This window comes from Suncus etruscus, chromosome 7 (genome assembly GCF_024139225.1).
Source record: "Suncus etruscus isolate mSunEtr1 chromosome 7, mSunEtr1.pri.cur, whole genome shotgun sequence".
Taxonomy (NCBI): domain Eukaryota; kingdom Metazoa; phylum Chordata; class Mammalia; order Eulipotyphla; family Soricidae; genus Suncus; species Suncus etruscus.
This window is the reverse complement of record NC_064854.1, coordinates 31533670-31551610: the sequence shown is the minus strand read 5'-3', so window position 1 is coordinate 31551610 and position 17941 is coordinate 31533670. Positions and strand designations below refer to the sequence as shown.

Sequence of the window (17941 nt, the reverse complement as noted above, 5' to 3'; positions counted from 1 at the left end):
CCTGGCTCTGCACTCAGAAATTGCTCTTGGCAGAGTTGGGGGACCATATGGGTCCTGGGTCAGCCACTTGCAAGGCAAATGCCCTGCCACTATGTTATCTCTCCAGTCCCTCCTTCCTTCACTGTAAGAAACCATTTCTGGGGCCGGAGAAGTGGCACAAGCATAAGGCATCTGCCTTGCAAGCACTAAGCTAACCTAGGACGAACCATGGTTTGATCTCCTGGCATCCCATATGATCCTCTAAGCCAGGAGCGATTTCTGAGCGCATAGCCAGGAGTAACCCCTGAGCATCACTTGGTGTGGCCCAAAAACAAACAAACAAAAAAACAAAAACACCCAAACAAACAAAAAACAAAACACAAAAAGCCATTTCTTTCTCCTGTATTGGGTTATATTTCTTTCCCCAGAACACATGCATTATTAAGGGTATGTGGCTAATAAATATTTTTAAAGAATTCATCTTTTAAGATTTTATTATTTTACAATCTTTTAAAAATCACATATCACCTTCTAATGATTTCACACGGGGGGGGGGGAATATTTAGATTTCTGTCCAAAAATATTTTATATTAGAGTCAAACAAGACTTTATTTGTTTCCCCCTTTCCTAAATGCTGATAAATTTCCAGCATTTGGAAATTTATATTGGAAAAATATTTCTCAATATGGTATAATAGTGTTGCTGTTGCCACTAGTGATGGCGTCCAAGGCTAAGTCGAACAAGTGCATTAACCCAGACATGAAAGTCCTCATAGTAGCTCAACATGTTCTAATCCACACCAGCATGGCCTGCTGCCTTTCCTCACTAACTTCAAGAATGCTGTCACTCGCCACATTGTCATCAGAGACAGAAATCTGAGCTATTTTCAGAAGCCTGACTCCTGTTCCAACTCCATCACGTCATTTAACACCCGCCCTTACTACCTCTCAGATTTGTCTGCCAACCTAATACTTCTGCTTCAGTTCCAGGATTCTGAGCTTTCTGTATCCTGAATGATCCCTCCTGATTCTTCCAGTATAGTCTTCCACTAGGGACAGAGGGTTCCTTGTCAAATTTGATTCTAATCAAGAGAATCAGCTCATTTTGACTCCACCTTCCCATCAAGATAGTTAGAATTTATTTGAGACTTCAATATAGACACATTATATGCACATGCTATATATGCATATATATGCTATACAGTGTGTACATTGTTAATCCAGTACCTGTTGCATATACCAGCCCCAGAAACTAACGCTAGAAGGCCAGATGCTGACCTAATCCTGAAATGCTCCTTCTCACTCTCATCCGATTCCATCCTTATTTTCTGCAGATCATGGTTTAGTAATTTAGTGACCTTCTCTGAGTCTTAATCTGTTGCCAAACTGATACCTCCCTAATATGCAGCCTGGTTCCTTTGAGAATGTTTCACATTTCCAAGTTTATAGCCATAACATGGCTGACCTTGGCCTAGTTTAGACAATTCAAATAAAATTATTTTAACTTTTGTTGTATTACTTGTTATCTGTCCAACTTCAAGGTAAATCTTCGGTGTGTATCAAAGTTTTCTGCCATTTCTATGTTGACAAAAGGTGGAATAAATAATTTAATAAAAGTTTGGAATCTGAAATAGATGACTAATTTACAGAAGGAAAGGGAGAAGTTAGGACTAGGACAGGTGTGAAGTGAGGGAACCTAAGTAAGGAAAATGGGGCAGCATGTTCGTTTTACTGATGTACACTATAAAATATTTGTAATGCTGGAAGCAACAAACTATCAATAAAAAATAAAAATAAGTCAAGGCTAGGGATTGTACAGCAGGTAAGTTACTTGCCTTGCATGCAGCTGACCTGGGTTCAATCTCTGCACTATATATGATCCCCTGAACATCTCTAGGAGTGACCCTGAAGACAGCTGGGTGTACCCCAGAAAACAAAAACTAGTTTGATAATTTTATGTAATAGAAGTTTGCTCTCACTGAAAAGATTGTTTGCATTTATGGAATAATTATAACTGCTATTCATTAAATATTTCTGAATATCATATCTTATACTAGGTTATTTAGAATTTCTGTAATAGTCTTCATTGTTCAGTATTTTTATATCTATTTTACAGATCTATTTGTATCGATTTTTGTTTTGCTTTGGAGTCATACCTGGTAGTGCTCTATGCTTACTGACTTCTCTTTCAGGGCTCTCTGCTCAGAGATCCCGCCTTTGTTCAGGATGTGATGCCAGGAACTGAACCAGTGTTAGCTGAATGCAAGACAAGTACTTAATTCTTGTACTATCTCTCTAGCCCCAGAAATGAACTAATTTGCCCCAATCCATATGCTAGTAATCAGTCGAACTGGGGTTTAGAATCCTAATTTGTCTAATTCCAAATGTGTTCTCTACAATGTTCCTTACTGTCGGTCGGAGGAACAACTGTGATTAAAACAAATCTACCCTTCATAGTTTGCACTGATTAGCACTGAACAGGTGCACTAACTTAAGCAAACCCCAAAATTCACTAGTCTCACTGAAAGCAGTTGCTGGGATTTAAGTAACTAAATGTTATTCTTTTTCTCTGTGCCCTAGAGACTACTAAAGGAGCATAGAATTTCCATTTGAATAATTCTTTAATTAATTATAGGCTCTGCTTTTATAGTTACTTTTCACACTTGCCCCTTATACATTTGATTCCACTACTTCCCCTTTCTTTAGTTTAAAAATAATCATTATTTCATTTCTGGGCCCACTTTCTGCTTTTTCTAGCACAGCCAATTGTTTTTATTACAATGATAAGGCATGAATAATAAATGAAGTGCATGTTCATTTGGAGGGCTCTTTATCAGCTTGTTTTTCTTTACCTTCTCCTCTGTTCAGCTACAAATTAGCAGAAATATGGATTCTGTACTCCACTTCAAGATGATCATCTTCTATATCTTCTTATCTTAGACAATGTCTAATACACTGTCTTGGAGTATGAATTTGATATTCTTTGAACCCCCTCACCCAGTAACTCTATGTGAAAGAGGTACTGTGGGATGGTTCCATCAAAACCCAAGAACTCATATGTTCAAGTCATGTGTTCATGTGTTCTGCCACTTTGAGCTACATGCTCAGCCTCCTTACCTGACTCTTACAAATACCCTATTATAAGCAGGAATCAGTGACTTGATGTGTCCAGTTACTTAGAATTTGGAAAATCAAAGACATCTCTGTGTGTGTGTGTGTGTGTGTGTGTGTGTGTGTGTGTGTGTGTGTGTGTGTTCTTGTGGTTTGGAGACCACATTCAGAGGTGTTCCGGGCTTACTCCTGACTATGCTCAAGGATTACTCCCGGAGGACTTGGAGAACCACATGTGATGCCAGGGATCAAACCCAGTTTGGTCACATGCAAGGCAAGTGCCTTAGGCACTCACTGTATTAGCTCGCTCCAATTCCTAAAGAAATACTTTTCCCGAGAAGCCATCCTGATCAATTTTATCTTCTCACCTCCTATTCTGGTTTCATGGTGAAGGATATGCAATAAAATGCTGAGACTGTAACTCGCTGCATGTGTATTTTCTGTCTGTGTTTCATTTTCATTGTGGGTGGTCTGGAAAGAATGTTTTTCCTCTAATGCTCAGTAGCTGCCTCTAGCTCTCTTCGCTTTGGACAGAAAGGAGAATGGAGAACTTCTTCTGGCCTTCAATGTACTTCATCCCACTGGAATGAATGGTGTTGGAGCAACAGTACTGTGGCATATTAGAAGTTCAGGGGTCTTCACAACTCTGGATTCATTAGGAGAAACTCCTCTATACTCAATGCTAAGATTGTCCTGTACCTACATTCTTACTTCCTCTTCCTGACTTGATATACATCCTATCAGAGAGGAGAGAAAACCACAAACTTACAGGGCCTGGGAAACTAATAAAATTGTATGATTTTCTTGGTATTTATTACCCTTCCCCCAAAAGAGGACAATTTTTCTGTGCTTCTGTGATGAAGTTATGCAGCCTATTTTATGCTGCTGAATTCGAATCGAACACTTATGTACAAAACTTTGATTGAAAGCAATAACTTTTATCTTCTCGTTGCTCATTCACCATCTACTTCTGAATATCTTAGAAAGTTTAGAAGTTGAAGTTTTTATTTTCAAATTTCTATTTTAGTGTTTTGGTCTTGGAGGATACCAAGATGTTTGTTGAATCTATGCCTTTTATTTATGCTCCTCTTTTGAGATTACATAGCTCTTAACTGCCTCTCAGAATTGCTATAAAATAACTGATTGAAAATAAACCAAAACTCCTTGTAAAATCTCATCACTGTGTCACTGTATAATGAAACAAGGCTCCTGTTCTTTTTTGGGCAAGTCTGAAAAGAATATTCTAGTAAAGGCAGCATAAACTAAGTTTACTTTAGCTTAGAAAAACTTATTAACTTACCCTAGAAAGAAAAAAAATTCTGCTAGGTTGAATAATTAGTTTTTGATTACCCCATGTGGATTATTTTTTGTTGCCCTATTTTTCCCAAAGGAAAGATCTAAAAATATAAGAATCACAAGAAAAAAGGACCCACAAATGCCACAGTATAAAATCAGGCCAACATGTTTATTTTCAAAACAGAAAACATTGATCTCATGACAGCATATTATTATTGAAACTGTTACCATTGGAAGATGGAGAATGATTTGATTATTCTGAAAAATCCAGCAATATTTTACAATAAAATCCTGGGTCCCTTTAGTTTCAAGTGTGTATTTGTAAGTACACTGTTCCTAAATTACATGTCAGTGTATGGTAAAAATTATAACAAAATTAATACAAGGTAAATTAAATGTTTACTCATCCCCCCCAAAGTATTTTTAGACTTAAAATTTATCTTTAAGCAAAAAATAGGAGAAGCCATTTTTTGAAACTGCAATTACTTATTTCTGAACAATATTTTATTTTGTTTTTGTTTTTGGGCCACACCCAGTGATGTTCAGGGGTTACTCTTGGCAATGCGCTCAGAAATCGCTCCTGGCTTGGAGGACCATATGGGACACTGGGGATCGAACTGTGGTCCATCCTAGGCTAGCGCGGACAAGGCAGATGCCTTGCTGCTTGCACCACAAATCTGGCTCCTTCTGAACAGTATTTTTATATTTAAAAGAGCTGCATAAGCTATTTCCATGAAGGCAGAATCAAGCACTTGGTTTATTAGATGCAGCTACAAGATGACTATTTGACCAGATTAATATTTTTAAATGTCCCAAAGAAAGAGTATCTTGTGCTGCTTTACTTAAGAGAGCTTCCAGGAATCCCAGCAGGACTCTTTACTGAAAAACATTCTATTCTTATTCCTCATGATGTTTTTCTTAGGATGCACCACTTTGACCTTTTATGATCAGTCTCAGAATACTTGAGAAGTTTGTACAAATGCAGGATCCTTGGCCATGTCTGTGACCTGCACAATTGTCTCAGAGATAGGCCCCAGGACGCTCTTTTGAGGTTTCCTCTGATGGTTACTTTCAAATTATCTTAAGAAAATTTCTTAAAGGCTATTTTTCATGGAAGAAGTCTGGGGTCATGGGCAGAGCACCTTCATGAAACTTGGGATGGTTCCTTGGTGAAGGACAAACAGAAGTGCTCTTCACTTCAGGAACCTCAGTGCTTCATCTGTATGTGTTAGGTACTGTTTCAAGAGCTTTACAATTTTTTATTGAATCCCAACAGCAGCTTCAAGAAGTACCCCTCACTAAGGGAAGATGTTTAGGTATCATATGCATAAATAACTCCCCTGAGTTTCCATAGCTAATGATTTGACTCTTTCCCTACACTCCTAGGTCACATCCTGTGCATTAAAAAAAATCACTCTACAAAAATATCTGGATTTTTGTGGTTCTAGAAGTTCTGTTCCTTCAGTGTCATTTTAATCCGTCTTCTGTGGTTGGTGGTCTTGGTCTTTGCGCTGATCCTAGGATGGGGCCTGGTTAGATGGGGCCTGGTTATAGCATCTTTCGTTATGTTTCCAGAAGACCCATTCCATTGCAATTGTCTCAGACAGACCTCTAGAACTAGAGATCATGGTTGCTCTGCAGGTCATAGCTCAAACCCTAGACTAGGGCTTTTTTATTGGTCCCAGGATACATACAGTCTGGTCATGGTTCTATCACCAGTCATCTGTAAATCGAGATCTTGGCATTTGGACAGACCAAAGGGTGACAAGTCTTCTGATTTTGTCTTATCGTTAGCTGGTGAGATAGGTAACCTGCTCTTAGGTCAAGTTGTTCCCATTTTCCTCGTCGTCAGGACGAGCTAAGTTCCATTCCTTGACCTGTGCAGATACCAAGATCTCTAGATACAGAGGTCTGATTTTATCACCCAGGATGGAGCAGAAGTCTTCCATACACCACAAAAGCACCAAGGGGAGAGTAAATGAACCTGAAAGTAGTCTATAGTTAATACCATGACAATATACTTCAAGGGTGGAGAAACCCTGTATCTCTAAGGCCAAGGGAATTCCTTTTCGAATGACCCAAATATTTACTGTGCCTGTGCAGGAGAGAAGAAAAAAGAAAAAAAAGACAAAAAGCACAAAACATTTTTTTATTTATTTATCTAGTGTTTGTCGATTTCTTTGTTTTGGTGTGGTTATTGAAGTTGTTGTCTCAATTTATATTTATTTTTTTTTATTTTCTTTCTTTATGTACTCTGCCATGTTTTTTTATCTCAAGACCATGGCTTTTATGTGATGCTTATCTTTATTGTTGGAGTGCTCACTGGATATTTTATTTGACCCTTTTTGTACTGTTGGGATGTTTCACCTTCTTTTCCCCTTCATCTCTCAAACCTAGGATGAGAGCCTCTAGAAGGACTCGGCCCATTTTCGGCATATTTGATTTTTTCCCCAGTTTATTACTTTTCTCTTCTTCAAACAAAACCACATAACTTGAACTATCTAGTCCACCTCCCAATTAGAGGGGGAAATAAGGGAGATACCAAGACCAAACAGGTGTAAGACTGCTAAGTAGTCAACTAGGCATAGAGGGGACCACTTATTCTAGCAGCCCCAGGGGTGAGGGGGAGGTTATGGGAGGTAGGATGGGAACGGAGGTGGAGGGAGGACAATGGGAACTCCCCTGACTTTATATTAATTTGTATCTAAAATATTATTGTCAATGATATGTAAGCCACTATGATTAAAATAAAAATTATATTAAAAATAGCTGGATTTTAATTTTCAAACTCTCTTCGCTTTACCTCCCCACCCGACCACCCTCTCCAAACAAATGAGTTAAGTTTAAGCCACTTATTTGTTCCTCTTTTTCTAGAAATCACTTTTATTCTAAATTTAGATAATATTAACAGAATAGGATCTGCATGTCCTTGGAACCTAATGACTTGGAATGCTAAGATTCCTGGGCAGAATTTTAAAACAGTTCTATAAAGATTTTTTTGTTGTTGTTTGAAATGGGTTCTCAGAAGATCTCTTATCATTGGGAACTCAGACCCCAGCCAAAGCCCTCTTTCTACAGACAAAGTATTTGTTGGAAAAGAGGGAATCAGGACCTCCCAAGCAGTACACAGGGAGGCTGAGACACTGGCTGTCTCAGAGTGAGGCTGGCTCTACTCTACCAGCCAAGGTGGTGGTTCTGTACATGGGCCTGAGGATGTGGTGCCCTGTCATATTTTGGAACCACCAAGCTTGCACTGGTGATGCTCAGAAGCCTTTGTGGATGAGCCTGGAACTGCCACTGGAGGCCTTGTGGTGCCGTGAGCAGCCCAGGCTCAAGCACATGCAAGATGCACACCCCACATTCATGAACTCTTTCCCTTGCTCCCACGAGGTGTTTTATCTCACTCTTAAGCCTTTTTAATTTTTGTTCTTCTACACTAGCAGCAAAGATTTCCCAATGTTTGGTTCAAGGTCTCTCCATTGCCCAGTAAGACTTTAAATGACTGTTTCTGAAATTAAAAGCAGAAAATCACAGAACCTTTAAATGTAGGAATGTGTGAACATGGACCACAGACATGCCAAGTACTCTGTTAACATTTTAGGTATATTAAGAACATTAAAATGTATCTGAAATGTAGAATGGGATAGTAATACTGTTCATCTTATGTGTAAAATATGTTTCTTTTCTATTAATAAAGACAGCAGATGAAGAGTGAGTAGCAAAACTGTCATTTACTTCTCTTCTAAAAGATCCAAAGAGTTTGTGAACATTATCTTTTGTTGTGTCACTTCTGGTGTTAATGTAGTCAGATAGGTTTGATGCCAAGGATCTCCTCGTCTGAGGTGTCATTTCTGGAGATGGGAACTTGAGGAATTTGAAAGCATGATAATGTGAGCCAACTCTCACTCACTGTGGTTCCTATATCAAAAGAAAATGCTTTTTGATAATTTTTCAGAGATACCAAAAATACACGAATGGAGCCAGACTTTCTAGCCAATTCTTAGATTATTACAAAATGAGTGGAGAGGAATCTTGGCACCCTGGTGGTAGGCAAATACAAAACAGTAATGATGGGATTTATGTAAAAATATAAATAAATGCTTAAATACATAAGTAACATAGTTTGAGAACAAAAGTAAAGAGACCAGAGAAATAGTACAGCAGATAAGGCTTTGCACACAGATGACCTGGGTTCCAACCCCAGATATACTTGCTGTCCCCAGAACCCCACCAGGAGTGACTTCTTAATGCAGAGCCAAGAGTAAGCCCTGAGGATTATGGGCTGTGCCACACACACACCCACACACCCACACACACACCACCACCACCACCACCCCACACACACACAGCAAAAATAAATAAATAGAATCTCTTTTGCTCTTAAGGAGCAAAGGGGAAATATTCATACCTGTAACCTAATACTATTCAGCTGTATATTTATGAAAAAACTGCAGTGTGACAACAATACAATGAATCTCAGGGTAAATAGCCATAGTGCTATTAAAGGAGTGAGAGGATAAATATGAATATTGGGATGTGGGAACATAAGTAAGGTTCAGCTAAGAATCAGAGTAAAGTCCATAAAGTTGGCAGCTCATAGCCCAACTTCATGGAAAGGAGCATTTCAGCAAACAATCAATGCTTCATGCAGCACACAAGCTCACACAGACGCTATTCATGCTCAGTTAGGAAATCATTTGCTGAGACTTTGGCTGCAAACCTAAGTTTCATGGATGAAACATTTTGGGTAGCATCCCCTTGAGAAAACCAAGTAACGAAATCCACTAGACACTTAAAGTTAGTGGATAGTCTTTAATGTGGCTCCAGTGATCTTTGTCTAGGCTTGTTGTGATATTTTGGCACAAAATAACATCAGAAAAGGCTTTTTGCCTTTGAAGATAATAAATTCTGCACCCTTAAGCCATTAATCTGAGCTGATGGGCTTTGTCTAGAGTGAAAATATTTTGTCCATCATAATAGTTTCCTTTCTGAATCTCTGAATAATACGGATTTGTCTAGTGGCTGCTTCCAACCCATATTCTAGGTAAAGTGAGAAAGGGGGTTAATGAATTGTTTTTAGTTCTCAAGGTTGTGTACAATGTTAGGTATATGTGCTTGAATTTTCTTTTCAGTTTTATAATGTATACAACCCTGGTGTCCTTATAAAAACCCTCTAAGTATGTCTCTTTATTTTATTTTTTAATTTTGGACCTATACCTAGCCAGTTCAGAACTTACTCTGGACTCTGTGTTCAAGGATCCATCCTGGGCGGGCACAGGTATATCCCTGTATATATGGTGTATATGGTGCTGGGGATGGAACCCAGCTTGACCACATGCAAATTATGCATCTAACCTGCTAAACTATTTCTCTGGCCCACAGCCTGGGTAATAGGTGACAAGGCTGAGGCATGAACTGTCAGGCAGTTGGCCACTTGTCACACAAAGGTAGGTGGTAGCACAGGGGTCTGATTCATGGTGTCTGATTTCAGCATCAGGTCTTGACTGCCACAAGATGCTGTCTTTGTACCTCTGGCCAGACCACCCTCAGAGTTAATAACATGAAACTGAGAGTAGGAGTGAGAATAGTTAACATTTCCAGCCCCTCTTTCTAGTCACTCACAAACCTTTTCCTCCCTGCCAGCTGCAAACTAATCTTCAAAGTGAAGTTGCAGATGAAAGTTTTTGATTTTGACGAAGGTGGAGCCTTGAGCTCACAGAGCAACCATCTCAGTAGATGGGACTCTGTGGAATAATTTAGCATTAAGGATACTTGTGGTACAGGGTGAGAAAGAGGAAAAGTGAAGTGGAGACAGTTGGGTGGTGCTTTGTTTATTTGAAAAGTAAATTTCAAGGTATAGTTCGTACATCTGTGCCTTAAGTCCTCTATCCCAGACAGTTGAGGTTGGAATCGCTGTTCATTTTACCAGAACAAAGACACAACTAGGAATTAATGAGGAACCATCACCAACTCTTATACTCTGCAGCATGAGGAAAATCAGTTTGGTGGTAGTTGCCTTACTGATAAAAAGGGGACCAACTGCACTCTTACAGACTCATCCAGAAACTGGGAGCTTCTGTAACTCTAGCGAGGTTCTTTTGTTACTCATGAAAAAGGGGTCTCTCTTGGGTCTTGGGTCTCTGGGTCAGTTTACCTAACTAAAGGAATCCACACTGTTGGTCCATCGGTGTAGATTCTAATTTGTCTTTTCTAGCAGGAGGCAGAGGTGGGAGGAGCTGCTAAAGATGGGTGTCCAGTAGCTGCAGGACATCTGAGTTCCATTATTCATAGTGGGGACAGCCCACATAAGAGGTAGCAGGAAGAAAAATAATTTTTGGAAGTCATGGCAGGAGGACATGCTGGCTTAATTTTGGAAAAAGATTTTCTTCTCGCTCTGAAATTATTTTGGAAGCCACTTATTCTTTAAGGCTTGTGGAGGAATAATTTAGCTAGTTAATTGCCAAGGGAAAAAAATAAATACTAGGTCCACCCAGGAAAATAAGGTATGTTTTCTTTCTCTCTAGTCAAACAATTTTCTCTATTTAAAAGAGCTCTCAAAAGGATGCTACTGTAAGAATTAGAAAACTCCAATGTCAGTGCCTCCTCTGTTAGCAATTGTCTTGCTATGCATCAGACTTATCTCTTCTGGTCAGTTTTCAAAGAAAACTCGAATTCTGATCAGGGAAACTAAAAAAAGGAGTTTAGTCATTAATAGAAAAGTAATTGGTTGTTAGGGGGTTGTCCCTTTCCTTCTTGCATGGTTCTTGGTTAGGCTAACTTAATCATTGCTTATTCAGTTGTTTTAGCCTTCCCCAAAGAGAGATAACCACTGTCTAGGTATTATTTATCATTAATCCACTGGGGGAAATGGGAAAGTGATTATAGGGATAGCACATCTATTAAGTTGTCACTCTAATTAAAGTGTGTGAGAGAGAGAGCTCAGATTCCTTACTTCACGGTATAAACAAATATTTTTGTATTAGAGATTAAATAAGAAGGAAAAAAAGGAAATATCATGTATATCTATGGTCCTGAAAGATAGCAGAAATTAGAGAAAAGATGGATACTTTTTAATTGGCTTTTATTCCACAAGTTTCCTCTGTAAACAATGTATTAGGCCTTGTCATGATTCTTGACTTCCAAACAGGTCTTGGAGAGTGATGTGTAGTAGTTAAAAACACGACCTTCAGAGCTGGTTCACCCAGAACTTAGATCAGCTCTTGATGCCTAACTGAATTCATTACAAGTTTCTATACCCTTCTGAACTATAGTGCCATTCACAATGGTGTAACTTCACAGGGTAATTGTGGGCATTTCACTGGATAACATTTATAGAGCTGTTGGCATTAGAATTTGGCATAGAATAAATACAGAATCAAAGTAATTTTTCCTGTCAAAAACAGTTGTGGCATTTCTAAGCTGATTTTATTTCATAGGCAGAATAACAATTGCTACTTTAGGGAAAGCCAAATGGTCAAAAATTAGAAATGAGACAAAATTAGAAAACTGGCTGAAAATGCATGTCATAAAACATGAACAGGATTGGGGCCGGGTAGGTGGCGCTGGAGGTAAGGTGTCTGCCTTGCAAGCGCTAGCCAAGGAAGGACCGCGGTTCGATCCCCCGGCGTCCCATATGGTCCCCCCAAGCCAGGGGCGATTTCTGAGCACATAGCCAGGAGTAACCCCTGAGCGTCAAACGGGTGTGGCCCAAAAACCAAAAAAAAAAAAAAAAAAAACCATGAACAGGATGACCTCACTTTTAAAAATACATAAGTGAATTTGAAGAGAGGTGAACCTAAACAAAAAATAAATGTCACTCTAGCAAAACATAGTAGCTGAATATAAATTGTTTGGAAGGTCATATAGCAAACAAATATAGTCAAGCAATATTAATTATCCCTAAATATCTTCTGCTTTGTCTTTTATATATTTCTTCCTACTTTCTGCAATGAGCCTATATTGTGTTATTCTTTTTTTATTTTTTAATAAGAGGAGTCTTCCAAGTAGTGTTCACGTATTGGGGGGGGCACAATTAAGGATTCTTATTCAATTAAACCAGAAGGTATTGGGCACGACCAGCTCTGCTGGTGACTATCAGAATCATACTGGCAATGCTCTGAGATCACCAGGGCTAATCCTGGTGATGCTGAGAGGCCATAAGGTGCCTAGGATTCAGACCTCATACATGGCAGGTACAAGCTGCAGCCCTTTGAGCTCTCCCCAGCCCATAAATACCTTTACAAGGAAAGAAATGTAAAGCCACAGTGGAACCAATCTGGTGGAGTAGGTGTGAGTGCTGGCTGGATCGAGTATATGGAGAGAGAGAAACAGATGGTGAAAGGGTAGATGGTAAAAGAGCCTAGAAACTGTTTGGTTCAGCCCGGACAAGCCTGTATGTTTTGGAACCACCAACATTTTAGAATCCTTAGGTTGTGTCAGTAACCCTACACATCAGAGTCTTGTTCTTATCATCTCTGTTGTTTCAAGTATGTGAAAAATTCTGGAACTGATCTGGTGTTTTGTGGACTCTGGAAGCCTCAAACATCAGAAACACATAAAACCATCTGTCCAAACCTGCTGTCACGACAGAGACTTCCAGACTGATGGGGTGTGAGGAATTGCAGTTGTCAAACAGCTGGAATTCTGACCACTTTGTGTTAATTTTGAAAAACATGGGCTTTTGATGATCTAATGAATCTATTTGCAGTCACGATGGTAGTATTTTGTATTTTGTATAGGTGTTTAAAGCATTCCTAACGTTAGAGCTGATTGCTTACATTTGAAAAAGAAACTCCCGCAGAACTGATTTGGCTCTGTTTTATCTTTTTGGTGACTAACTCTGACTTCAGGAATGGAGATCGGAATGAGCATGTTCCTAAATTGTGTTTATCAAAGAGAAGTGAACTCTTCATCCACAGAAGTTTGGCGCTTACACATGGTTAAGTCAAAGGAGAACTGCCTCTTCTGCCTAAATGTTTCTCCTCTTTGTGAGGAAACATTTGTCCACACGGAGGAGAGCCCCACTTTAAGTTTTAACGTGGTTTGGATTTAACAGCATCCAAGATTTTCCTAACTAGCCACCTTTTTTTTTTTCCTTTTCTTTTCTTTTTCTGGTTTTAAAACATGTGCTTCTGGCGGGTTCAATAAGTTGTTCCTGCCAACCAGTTGTTTTTATGGCCATTGACAGCATAGCTGATTTTTTGGAAACTTTGCATCTAAGAAGGCATTTGAGCCCAGGCTTTGGCAAGGCTGAGCCAAGCTACTTGAGAGTAAGAGATACAGCTGAGACGAATGCAGGGCAGTCAGAACTCAAATATCTGCATGTTAATTAACAGCACTGTAAAGTCTGCTCTGGCTCAGAATTGTGATTTCTCTCTTCCCAGTAGCATTAAGATTCCTCCCTCTGTCAGATTGTTTCTTGAATTACAAAGTGTTACTTTAGGAGGGAGTTGGGGAAAACGACCCATTTGCCTCCCCCATCGCCCTCTGAACCAGCTAAAGTGCTCCCAAACTCTAAATAGTGACTGTTGTCTGGAAAGACAAAATATTTGACCCTTATGACAGCTGGTAAGTTTATACTTCATAAGAAAAAGAATCTAAAGAAAAAAATAAATTTGTCTGATACAAGTTATCATTTCATAGAGTGGCTAGAGAGATAGTAAAGTGGATAGGTAGGGCACTTGCCTTGCATGCAGCCAACCTGCATTCAATCCCATGCATCCCATACGGTTCTCCCTCACCCCCCAGCACAACCAGGAGTAGTCCCTGAGTGCAGAACCAAAAGTTTACCCCTGAATTTCATCAGGTTTAACCCCAAATCAATAAAAAACAAAAAGCTATTATTTCATAAAGTTATCTGGTTGAAAAGTTCTGAAAAAACAAACAAACAAACGAACAATTTCTGACAGTAATAGCAGTTCTCCAAGATACCTGGACCCTTTCTCTACATTTTATCTCAGCATAACAGATAGAAAAAATATATTCTTCGCAAACACAAGATCTACGTAGCCTTTTGCTTTTCTCTAAAGTCAAATATATTTCTGCGTGAAAGTGTCCCTTTTTACTATCTTCTTTTTGCTAATTCTTTTGAGATCTAGAACAATCACCTCATCCCCCTTCCCTGGAGGTGGCTTTTGGATACCTAATATCCTTGTGACAGCTGGCAAACCCCCATAGCAGCCACAGGAAATCATGCCCTACTAACACCAATTCTGTCTTTTGACATTAAACTACCCTGGACACAGAGACTCCTTAAAAATGGCAGCAGTCCATTTTTTCTGAACTTGAAATCTTTCAGGCTGAACTTTGTGACATGCTCTTTTAGCATTGTCAATTAAAGAAGAACCCAAATGCCTTTCTTTTTATGAGCACTTTTCTTCTGTTGCCAGGAAAGGAACTTTAATCCATACCGAATGACACTGACTTTGCTAGTCTGTCTCAGAAATAAAATACAGAGTTCAGGCTTTTTAACACTGCTAAACGAATGCGTGAAACAAATTAAGAAAACCCGAATGGGGATTGGCGTCTGTGTTTTTACACTTCAAAGGTATTTTCATAGGCATCAAACTGTAAAAAACATACATCCAAAGAGTAAGCAGAATTTTACAATTTCACAGTTGGCTGAAGGAAACTTGTTTCTCCATGGAACAATTTCAAGGAGGCAGCCCTGGGCAGCACTAGAAGCATCCAGTCTTTCATGGGGTTACAGGACATACAAGTTCATGCAGTTAAATTGAAGCTCTCTCTGGATCTCTGCAATGATTTCATGTTTTCCTTCCACATTTGGGCTTTGTTCCTCATGTATGGCACTGCTGAGTTTTGTGACGCATTGTGTATTTTGTACCATGGGCCTCTGTTTGTTGGCTTTGAGGTAATTGCTGTCAGGCGGATGGCTCAGGTAGGAATCTGATTCTGGGCCCCTTGGTATATGTGAGACCTCTTCATTGGGAAGCCAGAGCATCAGTTACATGGTCTTTTCTAAATTATGTTTTGTTATTTCCCTAATGTTATTTAAGCTTTATGGAACTTATTCTGATTTTGCCAAGTCTTTCCATTGAATAAATAGCTCCATAACCTATTGCTTCACTCTGGCAACAGAATTGTTGCAATTTGGGGGAAAATTGAGCAAAGATCTAAGTCAAATCTCTCTTGCCTCTCTCCCTATCTATCTATCTATCTATCTATCTATCTATCTATCTATCTATCCATTCATCTATCTATGTGTGTTTCTCCCTCTTTCATGTCCAGTGTTGCTGGCATTATTCTTTCTAAACAAAAGCCTAATTAAATTTTTATTCTGGTAATACCTTCTCTCTGCCATTATTGAGGAACTGTTCACAAACAGAGCCCCTAATATTAGATAAGTTAAATGAGGTATTAAGAATTGTGTCTAACACACAGGAAGTTATCTACAAATGAAGCTTATCAGAGTTCAACAAGTGAAAAATTGTCTTTCTTTTCTGCCATGTACCTGAATAATTCTACAATTTCTAAATTACCCAAAGTGGCAAAGATCTAGCTAACCATCCAGCCAAACCTAGTAAAGGCCAGAACAAATGGAGTCTGAGAGGACTCCATAGGGTGACCATCCAACCAAGCATAGATGCAGGTGCCTTTTGGGCTAAACACATTATACTTATTTATTCTTGACAATGGTCCTGTCACTTTTTCTATAAGAGCTTTAAGTTTTGTTTACTTCTTTTTTCTTTGTTTTTAAGCTTCCTGGGTCTCTAGGTGTGAATGATTGTGTGAAGAGTTCCACATTACCCATGACTGAGACCCTGACAAAGGCTTCCTCAGGATATGTTGACTGAGTTTCCATATTCTTTTCCTCCACAAAAGGCATACATTAGTCAGAGTTTAGCTGACTAATCTTCCTGTCATGTAGACTCTCTTCCCAAGAAAATACTGAGCATGTCTCATGATCATGTTCTTCACAAGTCTTCTATCTCCATGACTCTCTGAGAATCTGGAACTAGAAGCCTAACCTGTCTTCAGCACTACAAATCACTTGAAGATATATGTTGGACTGGGGAAGAAAAATAAAGAGGAAGCAGGAAAGACAGGAAAGCTTTCCAGAAGTTGTATGGCCAGAAGAGAGGATTTCACAAAACATTGTGCTTCTCATGTCTCTGAGAGGAGCAGAGATTACACATCCTATACTTGATAATGTCCATTTGTTAATGACAATGATGGTGGTTAGTCACTCTCTATTTCTGGCTTCTCTTTGTTGACTAATGAGTATTTCCTTCCACGACCATGTTGGAGCTCCCTTCCCATTTTCTCCTTTAGGATGTTAAGTTTTGTGTTCCCAGTATCATATTCTTTCAGCCAGAGGAACTTAAAAGTCAGGAACCCTCATCCTTTTACTTTATATTTACATGGTGTTGGAAGATGTAAGTGCTGAGTGAGAAGCAAAGCTACTTCAAAGTTGAAAGGGAAGAAGCTACAGCTCACCTCCTAACTTTCATTCCCTGCAATAGCAGATGAAGACTGTTTTGTGAGACTGGCACCTGCTGGTTCTAATATGCTAAAACATCCTGTGTGGGACCAGCATGGCATGTGTCATTCAGTAGCTAACTAATCAGAGAAAATTCTTGGTCAATCCTTTTGTTGAGATGAAGGTCTTCTTCTCATAAACTCATATCATTCTGAGCTAACACATTGAAAATCTTCTAGAAACTCCTTTTCTTTGCAGGTAAGGAAAGCTACAGTGGGGCATTGCCCTCTGCTTTTAGCGGTATACAGCGGGTTGGTGCTGAGGCAAGGCCAAAACCAGACAGAGAAAACATTCTTTTCCCTCGACCTCTTGTCTCCTGGTGAAGAAACCCAATTTCATGAGTAAATTAATATGATTTGTGTACCCTAATATCAGCTGCTTTTTAGTTTTTATTACCTCTTCTCATTCTCGCAAAGAGATTTTTCTTTTCTACATCATAATTTAAACAACGTGATTTCTGCTTTAAAAAAGACTAAATTTCAGCCCTGTTTTCCGATAACTTTTATTCCTGATGATTCATCACAAAAATTCTATAAGCCAAAAAAATAAGAATGAAAAAATATAATCAAATTTTGTTTTCTTTTACAGACACTGTGGAAAACGGATCTAATAAGGGTGAGAGGTGAGTTTATATTTCTGTCTACCATTTCTGTTTTCCATTGATATTACTATTTGTAATATGTAACTGTGACTTTGATCTTTTTTTTCCTTTCTTTCTTTTTTATGTTTTACTTAAATCCAGTGCAGCTAATAGAAAGGGACCAAGCAAGGATGACACATACTGGAAGGAGATTAATGCAGCTATGGCCTTAACAAATCTTGCACAGGGAAAAAACAAACTGCAGGGAACTACCAGCTGCATCATCCAGAAGTCATCACATATAGCAGAAGTAAAGACAGTCAAAGTGCCACTGGTTCAGCAATTTTAAGAGTTTGTCACTTTTCAAATTGAGGCTGTTCTTCACATCAGTGTTTTTATCATAACTTTTCATCATCAAACCTGAAGCTGGAGTGAAAAGGACTCCTTTCCCACCTCGCTGTATTTTTAATTATCCTA

At 39.0% G+C, this 17941-nt stretch overlaps 1 protein-coding gene across 1 annotated transcript in view; it reads left to right on the top strand.

The window, feature by feature from the left end:
• MKX (mohawk homeobox) overlaps window positions 1–17931 on the top strand; it is a 63839-nt gene extending 45908 nt beyond the window's left edge. Inside the window, exons 5-6 of the mRNA XM_049777804.1 lie at window positions 17473–17506; window positions 17627–17931. Of these exons, the coding sequence (XP_049633761.1) occupies window positions 17473–17506; window positions 17627–17813 (221 nt within the window). The 3' untranslated portion in view covers window positions 17814–17931. The remainder of the gene's footprint in view (window positions 1–17472; window positions 17507–17626) is intronic.
• Window positions 17932–17941: the final 10 nt, after the last annotated feature.